This window comes from Leucopleurus acutus (assembly GCF_964270905.1).
Source record: "Leucopleurus acutus genome assembly, chromosome: 20".
Lineage (NCBI taxonomy): Eukaryota > Metazoa > Chordata > Mammalia > Artiodactyla > Delphinidae > Leucopleurus > Leucopleurus acutus.
Window position 1 is genome coordinate 47,708,591 of NC_139162.1, and position 18,873 is coordinate 47,727,463.

Consider the following 18,873-nt stretch of genomic DNA (forward strand, 5'->3'; position numbering starts at 1 on the left):
GGCGCGAGGTCTTCAGTAGTTGTGGCGCACAGGCTTAGTTGCTCCGCAGCGTGTGGGATCTTCCCGGACCAGGGATCGAACCCGTGTCCCCTGCCTTGGCAGGCGGATTCTTTTTTTTTTTTTTTTTTGCGGTACGCGGGCCTCTCACTGCTGTGGCCTCTTCCGTTGCGGAGCACAGGCTCCGGACGCGTAGGCTCAGTGGCCATGGCTCACGGGCCCAGCCACTCCGCGGCATGTGGGATCTTCCCGGACCGGGGCACGAACCCGTGTCCCCTGCATCGGCAGGCAGACTCAACCACTGCACCACCAGGTCAAGCCCTGTTTTTGTTTGTTTGTTTTTTTTGTTTTACTGTTAATATTTCTCCCAGACTTCTTCCCCAAAGTGACCTTTGACCTTTTACCAGAGTGACCATACATCAGGGAAAAAGACATAATCAGACTTTGGGGGGGATTGATGGACACAGGCTCTGAACTGACACTAATTGCAGGTGACCCAAAATGTCACCGTAAAAAAAAAAAAAAAAAAAAAAAATGTCACCGTAGCCCACCAGTCAGAGAAGGACCGTATGGAAATCAGACAAGCAATGGAGTTTTAGCTCCAGTCCATCTCACAAGGGCCCACTGGGTCCCTGAACTCATCTTGTGGCTATTTCCCCAGTTTTGAAATGCATAATTGGAGTAGATATATTCAGCAACTGGAAGAATCCCCACATTGGTTCCCTGACCTGTGGAGTGAGGGCTATTTTGGGGGGATAGGCCAAATGGAAGCCACTAGAACTGCCTCGACCTAGGAAAATAAATCAAAAGCAATACCACATTCCTGGAGGGACTGCAGAGATTAGTACCATCAAGGAATTGAAGAATGTGGGGAAGGTGTGATATTGTGGTTTATAATCAGAAGCACACATTTGGTCTTCGTCCCCATTTCTGACACAGAGCTCCTTAAAACCCTTGGAATTTCCTAAGTGCTTAGAGCGACAAAGGTGTCTTTTGTTATGTTAATGAGGTCTCTACTGGACTGCATCTAAAGATGAGGGCTGGTGGCTAGTGGACCCAAAGGAGTGATTAGAGGGTTGGAACTTTCCGTCCCATCCTGCCACTGGACAGCCACATGCAAAAGAGTAAAACTGGATGACTATCTTACACCATAAAGCAAAATTAGCTCAGAATGGATGAAAGACTTGAATGTAAGACCTGAAACCGTAAAAATCCTAGAAAATAAACATAGGCAGTAAGTTCCTTGACATTGCTCTCGGTGATGAGTTTTCAGATTTGACACCACAAGCAAAGGCAAGAAAAGCAAAAATCAACAAGTAGGACTACATCAAACTAAAAGGCTTCTGCGCAGTATAGGAAACAAACCATCAACAAAATGAAAAGGCAACCTACTGAATGGGAGATAAGATTTGCAGATCATATATCTGATAAGGGGTAAATACCCCAAATGTTTAAAGAACTGAGACAACTCAATAGCACATAACCAAACGATCTGATTAAAAATGGGCAGAGGATCTGAGTAAGCGTTTTTCCAAAGAAGACATACAGATGGTCAACAGGTACAGGAAACAGTGCTCAACACCACTAATCATCAGGGAAATGCAGATCAAAACCGCATGAGCTATTACCTCACAGCTGTTAGAATGGCGGTTATCCAAAAGACAAGAAATAACGAGTTGGTGAGGGTGTGGAGAACAGGAAACCCTTGTGCACTGTTGGTGGGAACGTAAATTGCGTAAATTGGTGCAGCCACTAGGGAAGACAGAATGGAGGTTACTCAGAAAGTTAAAAATAGAACTACCATATGACCTAGCAATTCCACTTCTGGGAATTCAGCTGAAGAAAATGAAAACACTAACTTGAAAAGATTTATGAACCCTCATGTTATTGCAGCATTATTTACATTAGTCAAGATATGAAACGAACCTAAGTGTCCATCTACGGGTGAATGGATGAAGATAATGTGGTGTACATATATATAACGGAATATTATTCAGCCATTAAAAACATGAAATCTTGCCATTTACTACAAACATGTATGGACCTTGAGGAGATTATGTTAAGTGAAATGTCAGAGAAAGACGAATGCTGTATAATCTCACTTATATGTGGAATTTAAAACAAATCAAAAAACCTCAAGCTCAAAAACAGAGAACAGATTGGTGGTTGCCAGAGATGAGGAGTGGGGTGTGTGTGAAATGGGTGAATGGAGTCAAAAGGTATATATTCAGGTTTGGGCTTCCCTGGTGGCGCAGTGGTTGAGAGTCCGCCTGCCGATGCAGGGGACACGGGTTCGTGCCCCGGTCCGGGAGGATCCCACATGCCACGGAGTGGCTGGGCCCGTAAGCCATGGTCACTGAGCCTGCGCGTCCAGAGCCTGTGCTCCTCTAATGATCTCCTCTAATGATCCACTAGCAAAATTTACACTTCCTGTTCCCATGACTTTATGTTCTGCTGGCCCAGAGGTCTTAGTTCCAAAGGGAGGAATGCTTCCACCGGGAGACACAAAAATGATTCCACTGACACATCAGGGTTCCTGGCTTTCAAGCTGTCTAAAAAGTGTAGAACCTGGAGAGTACCAATCTCAGCTTCAACCTCCTTTCCTCACAGGGATCAGGGGTCAGAAAAAATGAGAGAGACTAGTGAGGCCCAGAGATTGTGAGGGGGCAGAGATCACAGGGATAGCTGCCTAGAACGGAAGCAGGTGAGGTCACTGGCTGAGGCTGTCCACAGAGTCCCAGGGAGAAGGTGGTACAGGAAAGAAACCCCAGGAATGGGGCAGGGAGAAGCAGAGGATCACAGGCGCTGCGGGAGCTACCCCGAGGCCCTGGGTGGGACTGTGTGTGTGAAGCCACCTCAAGACCAGGGGCCTCTCCATTCATAGCCTATGTGTACAGAGAGCGCCAACGACAACCCTGGATAAAAGTGGACTTAACACGAGAGTTCAGCCATGGGCATAGGGCACCCGTGAGGCCCAGCTCTTGATGAACAAGAGGGAACCAGCTCCCTTCTCACCTGACCCAGGCCCCAGGAGCGAGAGGGGAAGTTGACCGTCCATCCTTTCCCCCTCTGCTCCCCTGACCCAGACCTTCCCCTCCTGACAAGCCTGGTTCCCTGCTCCTGCCTCTTCTTCCCATAGACCCATCACCTAGTGCTCCAGCCACATTCACTACTGTCTCCCAGGGACGCACACAGTATAACCTACTGGAGACAAACACAAACTCATCTACATTCCTGGAAATCTGAGCTTGGTGACATCTCATTAAGGAACGGGGCTGGAGTTCTTGGAGCAGCAGAGACTGTGACTCACAGAGCTGGAACATGATGCAGCATTCACATGATACGTAACCCATGTAAAAAGTTCACGGTGTTGAATAAACATGCAGAGCAGCGTGGCATGGTAACTGCTGCACTTCCCTCCTTGTCCACCAGAGGGCGGCAGAGTTACTCCACAGGCTAGAGCCTCCCCAAGGGCTACAGACCTCCCTCAGCCCAGCAGAATAGGACCCTCACCAGTGTCACCTTAGGCCACAGCTCTCCAAGCTCCCCACAATGGACAGCTCCTCCATCCAGCCAGGAGTTGGCCCACTTCACACCTATAGGAACTACTATTCCTTCAGGTCATCAGTGTGTGTCCCAGGAAGCTGTGGCCCAGCTAGACCCCCATGGAGAGAGAAGGAGCGTCCCTCTCACCAGACATCACTCACTTTGCACCCTTTCCAGCCCCTCAATCCTTTCCTGGAGCCTTCTGGCAGGAACAGAAGGAAACCTTCTCAGAGCATTTGAGAACATTGGAAAGACCCTCCGTGTCACAAATGGAAATAAGATCCTGGTTTGGGGACCTCTAGGTGTCTGTGTGGTGCTGACAGACCTTGCTACTGAAACCGTGCTCCACGGCCAGTATGATCAGCGTCACCTGAGAGCTAGCTCGATGCAGACTCTCAGGTCCACCCCACACCTGCTGAGGCAGACTCTGTGCTTTCACAGGATCTGCAGACCCTCCGTGTGCACAAGAGAGGGGAAGAGTCTACCCCAGCCCATTATGGGGTCTCAGCCTGGCTGGGCATACATGTTACCAGGGCAGCTGCTGAAACAGCATTTCTAAGGGGTCATCTGTGCATTCACAGTCTTTATAAAGTTCCACAGTGATTCCAATGCACGGTGTGGGTGACATTCCTGTGACAAGGGTATGAGATGTAGCCGCAGGGCTCCTGCTCTAAAGGGAAAACCCAGAAGGGGAAGGGGAGGCTGTGGGGGAGAGGCTGACTGTGCACCCCAACTGCGAACTGTGGGGAATGCCCAGGACACGGAGCCCCAGGGTGGTGCTCCCCCCAACCAATGGCAAATTGTGTGTGTGTGCTTCTAGGCTGAGGAGTCAAGCTGAAAAAGGCAGAAAGAGCAGCGGTTCACAGGGAAATGAATTGTAGACAGAAAGGGAAGGTGGAAGAAGAGAGAAGGCAGGCAGAAATGAGAGAGGAGGGAGAGGGAGGGCCCTGGGCAGAGACCCCGCCCCTGGCCCACGTGACCCAGCGAAGTGCTCCTGCCCCAGGAGGAGGCCCAGCACAGAGGGAGGAAGGACAGCAGAGCTCACACATCAGACAGCAGTGCTCGTGAGCATTTCGGGAGCTGAAGCTCTTCTCACAGAGCGAGGGACACAGCAGACAGCAGACACCATGAAGCCCCCCTTAGCCCATGCCCACAGAGGGTGCAGCCCCTGGAATGGGCTCCTGCTGGCAGGTGAGAGGGGACAATTTTCAGGGTGTGGGCAGGGGTGGGAGAACAGAGACAGGCTGAGGTCTCTGGGGGAGACAGGGCTCTGAGAGTGGACAGAGGGCTTCTGTCTGGACCTGAGGGAAGAGGACATGGGAGCAGGGGAGGGTGGGGGGAGGGACTGAGCAACAGGAAAGTCTCAATGAACTGGAATTGGTGAGGGGCAGGAGAACCTCAATTACTGTACACTTTCCAAATTATTCATCACTGAGCAGTAATTTTTCAAAACTGGTGACAATAACAATTTATGTCAGGGTGTCAATCCAGAAAAAAACGCAACCAGGAAGCTAAACACTGTCCTTACCCACCACCCTTAGAGACTGACAAATAAACACCAGGCGGTGGAGGCCCTGGGAACACTCATTCCTTCCTCACCTGGTATTTGGAGCCTGGTCCAGGCCCTGGGTTACAACCAGGATCAGACAAGTCCCTGCCGTCCCAGAGCTCACACTCTATGGGGAGGAAGACAGACAAGCAAAGAGATCTAGAATGTGCTGTCAGGTGCTGACAAGTGTCATGAAGGAAACGGAGCAGGGAAAGGTCAGAAAGTGAAGACGGAGGGTCTTCGGAGCAGGTGTCAGGGAGGGCAGCTCCCAACAGGCCCCTGAGTGTGAACAAGCGTGTGAGGGCAGCAAGGGAGTGAGCCAGGAAGACATCTGGGGAAACAGAGGAAATAACAAGCTCAGAGGGGCTGAAGTAATGGGGGTCATGCTGCTGACCCTAAGCCAGTAGCAAACACACATGCACACACAGACACAGACAGACAGACAGACAGACACACACACACACACACACACACACACACGCACTACAAAAACACACACCAAGGCTGAGGGATGAAGAGCCCTGCTCAGGACCCAGGGCCCCATTTTTCCATCCCAACACATAGGTCAGAATATTAATTTCTCTCTCTTCCCTCCTAGTCGCACTCGTAACCTTCTGGAAGCTGCTCAGCACTGTGAAACCCGCTATTGAATCGGTGCCCGTCATTGCTGCAGAAGGCACGGATGTGCTTCTACTTGTCCACAGTGTGACAGGGGATCTTCTAGGCTACAGCTGGTACAGAGGAGAAAGGGTAGAGAACAACCAACTAATTGCATCACATAGAATAGACGTTAGTACAAGCACCACTGGGCTTGCACACAGCGGTCGAGAGACAATATACCCCAATGGATCCCTGCTGTTCCAGAATGTCACCCAGCACGACACAGGATACTACACCCTGTTCATTATAAAGAATGATTTACAGACGGAAAGACTAGCTGCACAACTCCGCGTATACCGTGAGTGATTCCTCTCTGAACTCTGGGTGTTGGGTGGGGTGAATTCTAGTCACACACAGAGGACTGACAGGCCTGGACTGTGTCTCCATCCCCCTCTGTATCACATCCCAGGTTGGGGTTTGAACATTTAGTGCAGGACACACACACAGTGGAGACAAACTTCAAAGTATCAGAATTCTTTCGCAGAATCCGGACCCTGAAGACATTCTGTGCAGGAAGAAGGACCAGGCTGATGGGAGTAACACAGCAGAGGAAGATCAGCCGCAGTTCAACCCCCTGGGCCCCTCCCTGTGCCTGTGACGCTGAGGGAGACCCTGTAGGACTCAGTATGGGCCTGGCCTGAGGGCCCCCTGGGACCCCCACAGAGAAGTTCAGCCCCGGGAAGCCCCTGCCCAGCTCCTCCGCTCCCACCTCCAACAACCCCGGAGAACATTTGCCACTGTTGGGCTTTATCCTCCTGGATGGGGTTGACTGGGAGCAGTGGCTTCCCAGCTGCCTGAGTCCCAAGGCTTCAGAGCTGGTCACCAGCCAGGGCTCAGCCCCAAGAGCCACATTTGGGCAGGGGTGGAGTCTGGGCCTTCACCTGAGGCTCAGCATGGAGAGCAAGACAGGTTATTAGCCGACCACCTGGGGGACTAAGGAGACTCCAGAGGAAGGTCAGCATCCTTAGGGAGGAACAGAGGACAGAAGATGCTCCTGGCAGCTCCTTGACCACCGGGCACAGCCCAGGGAGCCCTCTCCTGTGGATGCAACTAATAATAGATGCCGTTTTTATGGTCAGCTCCTCTATGCTCAGCTTTAGGTCAGTTAATTATTGATGATTTAAGGTTAATACACAGGCAACATGGCAATCCTGAGACAATTTACCATTTTTTCTATTTTAATGAGGAGAAACTGAGTTAAAGGGGATTACACTCACTGAATCAGAGTCACACAGACCATGACTGGCCAATCAGAGTCATGCCAAGATGACAGCCCCATCCTCTCCTCCATCCCGGGGGCCTTGTTGTGCATCTTTGGACCCAGAAGCCAGCTGTGGGTTCAGATCCTTTCTTCTTGGGCATCCCCAGCTCAGAGGGAGACTCGGGCATGGAAAGTGAAAGGAAATGGAAAATGAATCCTGTTTACTCTAGAACTAAATGACCTTCATCAATGATCACAGTCAGTGACAGGAATGTCCAGGCCTTCCCTCTCCAGGTAGCCAATGCACAAGCTCCTTGCACTGGATGAGAAATCATTTATTTATTTGTTTCCTAATGTGCTGGGTGTCACTCCCGCTGGAATAACATGGGAAGGACTCGGTTTCCTCACTCTCCAACCTACACCTGCAAGCAGCATAGGGCCCAACAGGTAAACTCTCAATCTTTCTTTGATGAAGGAAGGATGGAAGGTATAAGAATGAGTGAATGACCTATAATCTCTTCAGGCACTGGAATCTGGATGCAGAATCCTAGGAGGTACTGGCCACACCTACTGCCTGTCTCTCCAGGGATGGGACCCATGTTCCATCCTCTGACCACCCGCCCCTAAAGCACGTTGGGAGCCAGGTCTCACGGTGACTGTGGGGCTGCTCGGCCGTGGGAGGGTTTTCCAGGGGTCCTGCCTCTGGGCAGCAGTGGGGCTCTTGGATCTTTGATCTTTGATCAAAGTGGGGCTCTTTGATCTTTGATCTTTGACGGCACTTGTAACCCCCACTTTGAAGTCACTTGTAAATGGACATTTTTTGCTCTCTCTGCTGCTTCCATGTCTCTCATCTTCCTCCTCCTTCTTTCCAGCCGGGACTGGCCCTGCTCTGCACAGCTCCCCTACCCTTAAGCCTTCCACAGATACTCCCGCAAATGGCTGACTGCCCTGTTCCCGTCCTGCTAACACCTGTGGCCAGACCCACCCTCCCGGGCAATAGTAAAGGACGCAGAAATCAGTGGGAGCAGCAGCCTCTGCGAGGCTCCAACACGAGCCAGTTTCCCCAGGTCACCGGGAGAATGAGCTCCCACTTTGCCCTGGTCCAGGGCTCTTTCCCTCCATGATGCCAACAAGTGGAACATACCACGTAACAGGTGGTGAATCTAAGGCCTACATGACTCAACCAGGAAGTCAAAGGCAGAAAGACAGGTCTGCAGTCCCCAGTGGCTCACTTCACCTCTTTGATTTGTGACTCACATTCTTGTCCTTCTGGGAGCCTCCAGTTCCTCTCAGTGGTTCCCAAGACCTTCCCAGGGTGGGGCTGACAGACCCTGTGCCATCTGACTGCTTTACTGACTGTTTCATTGCCCGTGTGTCCTCATGATGGTACCTGTATCATAGGGCTCTCCGACGATGAGGTGCCCAAGCCACTGTCCTTTCACTTAGACTTGGCCCAACTCAGACAAATTTGATCCAGCTCTACCTGTGTTTCCTGAGGTAGAAAGAAAAGAAAAGAAAACATGCCACACACCAGTGGTGGGCCTCCTCCCCATTTGCCTGACTGTCCATGGAAATTGGTGACAGGGACCTCTTCTCCTAAAGTTATTAACATAACACAGAATGTTTCTACTAATTTAAATCATTCCTCTCTTTATAAAACAGACTCAGACCTCTCCCCGATCAATTCTGTCCAAGACTAAGGGCAGAGACGTTGGTTCTGCTGCCAAAGCCAGCCAGCATGTCCCCCTCACTCTTTTTTTTTTTTTTAAATACTTATTTATTTATTTATTTTGGCTGGGTCTTAGCTGCGGCATGCAGGATCTTTAAGTTGTGGCAGGCGGGCTTCTTAGTTGCGGCATGCGAACTCTTAGTTGGGGCATACATGCAGGATCTAGTTCCCCGACCAGGGATCGAAGCCGGGCCCTCTGCATTGGGAGCGCAGAGTCTTACCCACTGGACCACCAGGGAAGTCCCTCCCCCTCACTCTTTTCTAATCATTCTTTGGACTCGCCTAGCCTTTACGGGGTCACTGTCTTGTCAATCACCTTTCACACCTGGGCAGAACTGCCCCACCTCATGGCCCTGCAGCCTGAATACTGGACTGACCACCAGGCTTGCTCTGGGTCGTCCCATGTGTTATTTCTGCTCAAACACCCAGTTCCAGGCCATGTTGCCCAGTCTTCTTGGGGTTTAAGGACTATGGGATGGCCCATCATTACCTATCTCTAGGGAACCTTGGAAATCGAGGACTCAGTGAAAACACGTCTCCACCAGGCAATGCAGGTCTGTGCAGGTTGAAGGGTCTCAGGACCTGCATGTTCCAGGTGAACACCCCAAGGTCAGTCAGGTAGTCACCTGGTCAGTAAAATACTAAACGAGGGGGCTTCCCTGGTGGCGCAGTGGTTGAGAGTCTGCCGGCCGATGCAGGGGACACGGGTTCGTGCCCCGGTCTGGGAAGATCCCACATGCCGCGGAGCGGCTGGGCCCGTGAGCCATGGCCGCTGAGCCTGCGCGTCCGGAGCCTGTGCTCCGCAACGGGAGAGGCCACAACAGTGAGGGGCCCGCGTACCACAAAAACAAACAAACAAACAAACAAACAAAAAACTAAATGAGGGAGCAAGGGGTCTCTGATTTCCAGGCCTATGTTACTGCTATCAAACCTTGATACATGACAGACACTTGAGGAAGTCTGTGCTTTCTCTCAGACATAGAGCAGGTGGCCTTATACTCTCTGAGTTCAGATGTTCATGCATTTGTCTTGTGATACAAAGACCTGCCTTATTCTTTAAGGACTCAGTTTGGCTCAAAGGTGAGAAATGCCAACTCTGATTGAAGATGCTATTGGAGGAATCAAGGTATAAAAGGGGCCATGTTCTCTCTGTTGTCTTCACAGTGGTGTTGCCCACCCCAGTCATCACCAGCAACAACTCCAACCCCATGGAGCAGGATACTGTAGTGTTAACATGTGGGACGGAGACTCAGAACACCTCCCACACGTGGTGGGTCAACAAGCAGAGCCTCCTCAACAGCACCAGGCTGGAGCTGTCTGAGGACAACAGGACTCTCACTTTATTCCATGTCACGAGGAATGACACAGGACCCTATATGTGTGAAGCTCGGAACCCAGTGAGTGTCAGCCGCAGTGACCCATTCACCCTGAACGTCATCTGTGAGTAGCCTCTGTTCCTATGTGCCCCAGGCAGCCTGACTGAATCTCCACTGCCGGAGGCCAGACCACACCCATCCCTCTCAGGTCCAGGTACATGGACTCTCACCTCTGGATATCAGGCTGGCCATGACTTCCTGTCCCAGGCAAATCTGGGCAGGCCCAGCCTTGAGCCAAGTCTAGGAGGCAACAGCGGCTGACACGGGTCTCTTACTGTTTTGCGGTACAAGGGCCTCTCACTGTTGTGGCCTCTCCCGTTGCGAAGCACAGGCTCCGGACGCGCAGGCCCAGTGGCCATGGCTCATGGGCCCAGCCGCTCCGCGGCATGTGGGATCTTCCTGGACCGGGGCACGAACCCGCGTCCCCTGCATCTGCAGGCGGACTCTCAACCACTGTGCCACCAGGGAAGCCCCGTAATACCACACTTTTGATTACTGTAGCATTGTAACAAATTCTGAAATCAGGAAATGCGAGTCCTCCAACTCTGTTCTTCTTTTTCCAGATTTTTTTGGCTTTTAGGGGTCTCCTGAAATGCCATATGAATTTTAGGGCTGATTTTCCATTTCAGCAAAAAAAAAAAAAAAGTCATTGGGGAATTTTGATAGGGATTGCGATGAATCTTAGATCACTTTGGGTAGTACTGTCATCTTAACCATGTTAAGTCTTCCAATCCATGGACATGGAATGTCTTTCCATTTATTTATGTCTTCTTTAATTTCTTTCAGCAGTGTTTATTTATAGTTTCTCAGTGTATAAGTCTTTCACCTCCCTGGTTAATTCCTGAATATTTCATTATTTTTGATAGTATTGTAAATAACATTTTCTTAATTTCCTTTTTGAATGTTTCATTGTTTGTGTATAGAAACAACTGATTTTTTAAATAGTATTTATTTATTTATTTTTGTTTTTGGCTGCATTGGGCCTTCGTTGCTGTGCGTGGGCTTTCTCTAGTTGCAGCGAGCAGGGGCTAGTCTTCATTGTGGTGCACGGGCTTCTCATTGCGGTGGCTTCTCTTGTTGCGGAGCACGGGCTCTATGTGCGTGGGCTTCAGTAGTTGTGGCACGCAGGCACAGTAGTTGTGGCTTGCAGGCTCTAAAGCACAGGATGAGTAGTTGTGGTGCATGGGCTTAGGTGCTCTGCAGCATGTGGGATCTTCCTGGACCAGGGATTGAACCCATGTCCCCTGCATTGGGAGAAGGATTCTTAACCACTGCGCCACCAGGGAAGTCCTGAAACAACTGATTTTTACAAGTTGATTTAGTATTCTCCAGCTTTGATTAATTTGTTTATTAGTTCTAACAGTTTTCTTGGGGATCTTTATGGTTTTCTACATATAAGGTCATGTTATCTGCAAACAGAGATAATTTTACTCTTCTTTTCCAATTTGGATGTCCTTTATTTCTTTTTCTTGCCTAATTGCTCTGGCTAATACATCCAATACTATTTTGAATAGAAGTGGAAAAAACAGGCATTGTTGTCTTGTTCCTGACCTTAGAGGAAGAACTTTCAATCTTTCACCATTCAGGATGATGTTAGCTGTGGGTTTTTTATATATGTGCTTTATTACGTTGAGGTGGTTTCCTTCTTTTCCTAGTTTGAGTGTTTTCATCATGAAAGGTTAGTTGATTTTTGTCAAGTGTTTTTTATTGGTTTAACCTCCTTACTTTATGTCTATTCATAGTCTCTATTTCTTTGTGATTTCATCTTGGCAGCTTTCATGTTTCTAGGAATTTGTCCATTTTGTAGAAGTTATCCAATTTGTTGCCAAATGATTATTCATAGTACTCATATTTTGTAGAATTGGTAGTAATGTTCCCACATTCATTTCTGATTTTAGTAATTTGAATCTTCTTTTCTTAGTCAATCTAGTTAAAGATTTGTCAATTTTGTTAATATTTTTGAAGAACCAAATATTGGTTTTATTGATTCTCTCTACTGTTTTTCCATTCTCTAATTTATTTATCTCCATTCTAATTGCTATTGTTTCCTTCATTCTGCTAGCTTTGGTATGTTTTTTTTTTTCCCTTGTTTTGTTTTTCGTGTCCCTTAAGTTGTAAATTTAGGTTGCTGACTTGAGATCTACTTTTTTAATGTAAGCATTTACAATTACAAATTCTTGCACAGGATTCTTGACTTCTCTGAGCCTCAGATTCCTCAGCTGAAGATTGTAATAAAAGTACCTGCTTCATGGTTTTGTTTCAGATTTAATGTAATATTCAATTAAACCCATAGCAAAATACACACAAAGGAAAATTTTTCCAAAAATGTTAGCTGCTATAATTACTACTATTATCAGTAGGTTATGTGAAATCGGGTACTCCGATTCAAGGACTACCTAACTCTAGATCCACCTCTTATTAGCCATATGACTTTGGGTTTTTCACTACTGGAAGCCTCAGATTTTCCATCTGTAAAATGGAAATAATGTCTATCTGACAGGGTTATTATATGAATTAAATGAGATATATGGGAAATATTATATATAGCACAGAATCTGGCACATAGTAAGTACATCATAACAATAGCTAACATTAGCATTAATTTTCAGTTTTGAGTTGAATGGTGAGGGGAACTGAAATAAAAAAGAACAAAGAGGGCTTCCCTGGTGGCGCAGTGGTTGAGAGTCCGCCTGCCGATGCAGGAGACGTGGGTTCGTGCCCCGGTCCGGGAGGATCCCGCATGCCGCGGAGCAGCTAGGCCTGTGAGCCATGGCCTCTGAGCCTGTGCGTCTGGAGCCTGTGCTCTGCAGCGGGAGAGGCCACAACGGTGAGAGGCCCACGTACCGCAAAAAAAAAAAAAAAAAAAAAAAGAGGCAAAAGGTATTGTATATTTGGGGAAGGAAGGTATAACACAAAAGACCCATAGGAACATGTTACTGAGTAAATATGGAAGAGAGAAAAAAAGGAGTTGAGTGCAAAGTTTCACATCTAGTATGTTAGTTTTCATCCTGTGAGATGCAGCCCAGATGGGATTAGACATACAAGACATTCATTGGGAAAAATGCCTGTGAAGGAAAGTGGGGCAGGAGTGGGAGGAGCCTGGGAGGGTCCTCAGACCATGATGCATATTGGATCCCTGGGAAGGAGAAAGGGAAGGAGGAAGTTTTAGGCTGCAGTGCAGTTCTAAGAGAGTGTCTGCAAATCTGGTGAGGAGTCCTTGAACTACAGTCACCCAACACAAAAAAATCATTTCTTGCAGAACTGGGATTGATTTCATATTCCTGCTGGGAACCTGTGTGAAGGGTAGTCTCTGTGCAGAGGGGCAGTGAATTCAGAGGGCCTTCCATCAAAAAATCCCCACCAAGACATCTAACAGGCACATATTCATGGTGGCCACACCTGGGCCACACCCAGAGAAAGATGTAATCATGAAAAGATGGGAAGCTATAAACATAGAAAAATAACCATCAGTGCTTCTTCCATTTCCAAAGCCTTCAAAAATATCTGAGTGCAGAAAGGCCACACTGGAATTGAGGCATGTCCAACCACCAACCTAGAAATACAGTCAGAGAGAAAAAAATTACAAAAATATAGTCGGCTAGTCACCTCACAGCAACCTTCCACAGAAATTTTATTTCCCAGTTATTTCCCAGAGCACCCCCCACTGTAAAATAATGTCACCTTCATTGACTCTTCGTTTTTCTTTCGATGACAGTTGATTCAACTGGCCTCTCAGGTGGTGCTATTGCCTGCATCGTGATTGGAGTCCTGGCTGGCGTAGCTCTGATTGAACCTCTGGTGTATTTCCCGTATATGAGATAGACTGAAGGGTATGATGCCTTTCCTCTTGTTCTGCTTTCTCTGAGGCTAATCGTCATGCTCGGGAGAGGGAAGGAGACTTCATCTCTGTCTCTGGACCTGGATCTGCTCCTCATGCTTCCTAAAATCTTTCTTCTTGGCATTAATTCCTATGGGTCTCTTCTTCCCTGGTCTTCATGCTTCCTGTGCCCTACTCTCTCTTGGACATAGTTATTCCCATCCCCACCTGGTTTAGAGGGGGCAGAACCAATTATGTTCCTCTGTCCCCAGTCAGGGAAGCCAAGGTCCAAGAAGGAAAACTAATGAGGAAATGAAAGAAGCAGGAGAAAGGGGGTCCTGCGCTCTGTCGACAACAGTAGCAGGAGGAGGGAGGGACAGGACAGGAAGAGAACCTAAGAAAAGCAGAAACAACCAAAGGCCTCCTGGGCAATAAATAAAGTGACAAAGAAACAGCATCTACCTACAAAAGGGGAAAGGTGTCAGGGTAGAAATAAGCTCAGAAGCAGTTGGCATGAATGGCCCCAAATGTGAACAGCCAGTAAGCAGGAGAGGAGTAAACACCAGAAGGGATGATGGGTAGATTGAAGGAGGAGGTCCTCAGAGGAAAGAGGACCAACCAAGGTATAAAGGAACACTGAGGAGCCCCAAGGAGTCATGCTGACAGGGTCCTTCCTAATTCAAGGAGCAAAGGTCCTGTGCCTGGGAATAGCAGTTACAGTGTCTGATATTTATTTAGGGCAAGTGACCAGCGCGATCTCACAGAGCACAAATCCTCAGACCACAACCAGAGTAAGTAAACCTGCTCAGCTAGTGAGAGCTCGTATGTTCTACTGTATACCCTGCCCTACCAGGGAATCTCGGATTTCCAAGTGAATCCCTACCTTCTGAATTATTAGAGGGGATCTCAGTTTCCCAAGCTTAAACTGGCATAGGTCCTCACGCCCTTCCTAGCCATGTAAGATTCCCCTGAGACACAGCTGGGGGAGAGACACTCGCCCCTCCTAGGCCAGGCAAGCCAAGCAGGCCATGAGATGGACATGTTTCCAGGAGCCTTTTCCTCATCCTACCTCCTTCCCCCTCCTGCCTCTCTTACGGATGCGGGCATCTCCTTTGGTGAGACTTTGGTGCTCTGGGTACTGTGGGCCTCAATGCCCCTCCTTGCTGCTGAAGCCTTTGGTGCTCTGGGTACTGTGGGCCTCAATGCCCCTCCTTGCTGCTGAAGCCTGCTGCTGAGACACACACCTGGGCAAAACTCATGCCTTGTGAACTGGAAGAAATCTTCGGAAGTGCACTGAGGCCTCTCCCCACCTCTCCTTGGTCTAATGCCCTGGGGTCTGGACCTCAGACTGAGGGAAGCGAATTCCTTAAGTCTTAATCATGGGCCACCCCCCCACCCCACCCTCTCACCACCTGCCCCCTCCTTCAGCTAGAAGCACAACAGCTTCGGAACACCGTGTTCTGAGGCAATAAGTTAGTTCTGAGGCAATAAGTTAGTTCTGCATTTTCATGGGTTGATAACTCTCCTTTGTTTCCCTAGGTCAGGGCCACTCTGACAATTCACCTAACAAGGTAAGCACAGCCAGTTTCACTGGCTCCTTTTCTCATGGAAATATCTCTGTGTAGAATGGGTTATTCCTGAACATACAAAAGTGAGATCAAGTTTGGGTCAAAGTTCCTCACTTCAGCAACAGACAAAGAAGTATTACCCCCACCAGTCTACCTCATTGCAAGATGTGAACTTGAATCCTGGCTGGGACCTTGGGCTGGTAACTTAACCTCTTTGATTCCCGGCTTTTTCACGTGTAAAATGGACATGCTGCCTCCTTCAAAGAGAAGTTCAAGGAATTAAATGACATAACAAAGGTAAAGCACCTGACACAATGCCCAGCTCAAGGAAGGCACTAGATCATTCTCCCTCTTCTGCCTCCAATCTGACCCTGCTCTTACTATCAAATGATAATTTCCAATCTAATAGATCTGAGGTCTTAGTTCCTTTACTTTCTGATAATTGTACTGAATTTTTCTCATCTTAACCTTCAATAGAGTATACACTGATGTTGAAAAATGCTTCAATCATAAGTATATTTTAACAATGTTTAAGTTTCTACATACCTATGTAAACAGCACCCAAATCATTTTAAAAAAATCAACCCCCCCAACAAACACACACACAAAACGCTCCAGTTACTTCCCTCCAAAGAGTAATGACTATCCTTATTTCCAGTGCATTAGGTTAGTTTTACCTGGTTATGCACTTATATAAATGAAAAATACAGTGTATACATGTGTCTGGCTTCTTTGATTCAAAATTGTCTTGTGAGATTCATTCATATTGTTGTGTGCCTTTGTCATTTATTTATTCTCATTGTTGTATCATCATATTCCATTGTAGCATTCCATAATCTATCTCTTCTAATGAACATTCAATAGGATGTTAGTAAGCAGAGAAAATGGGTAATAAAAGTACTTCTCTGAACTAAAAGTTTCAAAGTGGTGAAAGCATGTGGTGCTGAATCACACTGGACAAGGTGAGGGCCTGGCCTACGACACTGATTTAATTGACTGCTGTTCATTCCTTTCAGATTGACGAAGTTGCATATTCTGCCCTGAACTTCAATGCCCAGGAATCAAAGAAACCAACTTCAGCCTCCCATCCCCAACAGCCACAGAAACAGTTTATTCAGAAGTGAAAAATAAGTAATGCAACCAGTCCTGCTCACTGCACTTATTCCAAGCTTCTCGTCCCCATCCCTAGGAGATCCCTTTGCCCTCCGGGGAAAATGTGAATAGTGTCTTCCCCCCCCTTTCATCCCTAATGAGGCTCCTCCAGGCTGCCTAGTCACAGTCCCTTCCTTCAGTGTCAGTAGATGAAAAGGTACATCCAGGAGGAGGTCTGGAGGAAACCCAACCTTCCTTGTCATTGAACTTTGGCAAAGCAGACCTTGGGAGAGAGTTGCCAGAACCTCCACGCCTCCCCATTTCCTGACCTAAACTGGTTTTAAACTTGCTCATTCCTTCCCACCCCAGTCCTTTCATATTGGAGTTTAACTTGAATTTGCATAACCTGGAAAATTATGTCCTTGATCCACTGAAATGCATGTGCCAGAAAAGGAGAGGAAAAGGAAAAACTTCTGCTCTCTGAAGCCCGGTGTGAACCCACCATTCACAGGAAAACATATACATAACCAATTCTGAACTGGGAAATTCTATACCTTTGTCCACTTTCAGGGTTGTCTACCTGCAGGACCAGGGCTAAACAACTTACTACTTAGCTAGAATACCACCTAAACCTTTGAAAGCCTGTCTTCAGAGAACCTACTAGAAGCAACTAGAAAACAACTTCTCAAAGTCCATAAGTGAATCCTAATGGAAATTGCAAAAAATGCACATACTGTTTTAATAACTTTATGGGCTTCATTAAAGGCAATGCTCAGAGATGGAGGGATTATCGCTTTAGAGGACAATCAGCTCTTAACAGAGACAATCTGCTGGGATGTGGGAAAGGAATCAGAAAGCTACCCTGCAGAGATTATTTAAATAATGGTTAAAGAATGTACAATTTGGGGTATTGGGTTTTTTCCTTCCTTCTGAGACATTCGCCATTTAAATTTTTGTAATTGTTTGTTTATGTGAAAGGGGTTAAGTTTACTTAATTTGCTGCGTAAGCCAATCTGACTGCCTGAGGTGAAAGAAGCCACCAAAACCCCTCAAGTCCCTCTGGCCAGGAGCTCCTCAAGCCTTTTATGTCAGGGGCTCCAAAAAGAAGATAAGAAGAAGCAGTTTTCTACATTCATGGCCAGAAAGGGATCTCGCTCAGTTTCTAGGCGCCTCAGACCAACCATCAGCACCATTCTATTCCGTGTTTCTGCCTGTGCACGTTCCATCCGCCCCACTCACCTTCTCAGGAAACCCTGGCCTCTGCTAAGGTGTGTTTGGTTCTTGAGAAGCAGGAGCACCTGAAGGGGACACGACCACCCATGCAGCTGGCCTCGTTTACAACCCAGAAAGCTGCACTGGTGCTGATGCTCCTTAGGACACAAGGGGAGGATTACGGCTCAGCTCTGGGCTTCGTGAAAGCCTCTGAAATTTGTTTTCTCCCATGGGGTCTATGAGACCCAATGTGTCAGCATAAAAAGGACGGGCAGGAGAAGGAGAGGCACGTCTACTTCCCACCCAGCCTCCTTCTGCATGGATGGAACCTCCTTGAGGCTGTTGAGAGAAAGGTTTTATTCCAAAACATTACTTGATCTAATGCTGTGTGGAACTGGCCCCCTCAAAGAGGGTTCGTTGGGAGTTCTCTGTACTCAGGTACCTCTTTCAGGGTTTTTTAACCCTGACACAGACTGTATATACCTCTCCTCATCCACGCTATTCTGTGTAATTTAATTTTGCCTGGCTAAGGCCGCTTCTGAATTATTTGTATAATTTGCTCTATATTTATAATAAAAATTATATATCAGGCATCAACATGCTGCCTCACAGTTGGTACTATTTTCTACAATGTCTTCTTTACAGGCAGAAGAAACAGGAATTGCTTAATAGGGAGTCAGCGTGAGCCTATTTCTAAGTCCACATGGTATCTGATCTAGTGATCAGAGAATTCGCTCAATTCATTTGCACACCTGCTAACAAAGTGCGTCTACCTAGAGCAACAAGCCACAGCTCCAACCTGCCTGGGAGAAACTGCCTGTCTTCCTCTGGGACAGACGATGATTTCATGAGTAGAAGATCTCCTGGCCTCTTTACTAGGGACAAATCACACTTCCCACGCAGGTGGCTCCAGTGAGTCAGATGCAGCGATACAGCTTTCACTCCAACAGTCTCCACGGCTTCAGGGGTACAGAAATCTCTCTAGCACCCTCTCTTCCTTGTACCCTGTTCCTTTCTTTCTGCCCCTCAGAGGGTCAGAGCTCTTCTAACCTGGGTAACCTTCATTCCTTAATTAACCTGTTATCTCATTTCCTTCACTTCCAAGCAATTGAAACGTGTGCTGTCT

At 47.7% G+C, this 18,873-nt stretch overlaps 1 protein-coding gene across 2 annotated transcripts; it reads left to right on the forward strand.

Annotated features, from left to right (window-relative positions):
- The first annotated feature begins 4,577 nt into the window (after positions 1–4,577).
- LOC309977278 (cell adhesion molecule CEACAM7-like) lies at positions 4,578–18,142 on the forward strand. 2 transcript variants are annotated; one of them, XM_082863318.1, is made up of 6 exons: positions 4,578–4,734; positions 5,691–6,050; positions 9,847–10,122; positions 13,795–13,888; positions 15,415–15,446; positions 16,460–18,142. In XM_082863318.1, the coding sequence occupies exons 1-4, from the start codon at positions 4,671–4,673 to the stop codon at positions 13,878–13,880; spliced, it is 786 nt and encodes a 261-aa protein (XP_082719444.1). In that variant the 5' UTR covers positions 4,578–4,670; the 3' UTR covers positions 13,881–13,888; positions 15,415–15,446; positions 16,460–18,142. The 2 variants fall into 2 exon arrangements, with proteins under 2 accessions (XP_082719444.1, XP_082719443.1); XM_082863317.1 differs by having other exon boundaries at positions 13,774–13,888; positions 16,460–18,141.
- The last annotated feature ends 731 nt before the right edge of the window (positions 18,143–18,873 follow it).

Excerpts from the sequence above, each read along its gene's own strand:
- LOC309977278 (XM_082863317.1), top strand. The coding sequence starts at position 4,671 with ATGAAGCCCCCCTTAGCCCATGCCCACAGAGGGTGCAGCCCCTGGAAT. Across the intron at positions 4,735-5,690 it reads GAATGGGCTCCTGCTGGCAG|TCGCACTCGTAACCTTCTGG; the intron begins GTGAGAGGGGAC and ends CTTCCCTCCTAG. Across the intron at positions 6,051-9,846 it reads TGCACAACTCCGCGTATACC|TGGTGTTGCCCACCCCAGTC; the intron begins GTGAGTGATTCC and ends TTGTCTTCACAG.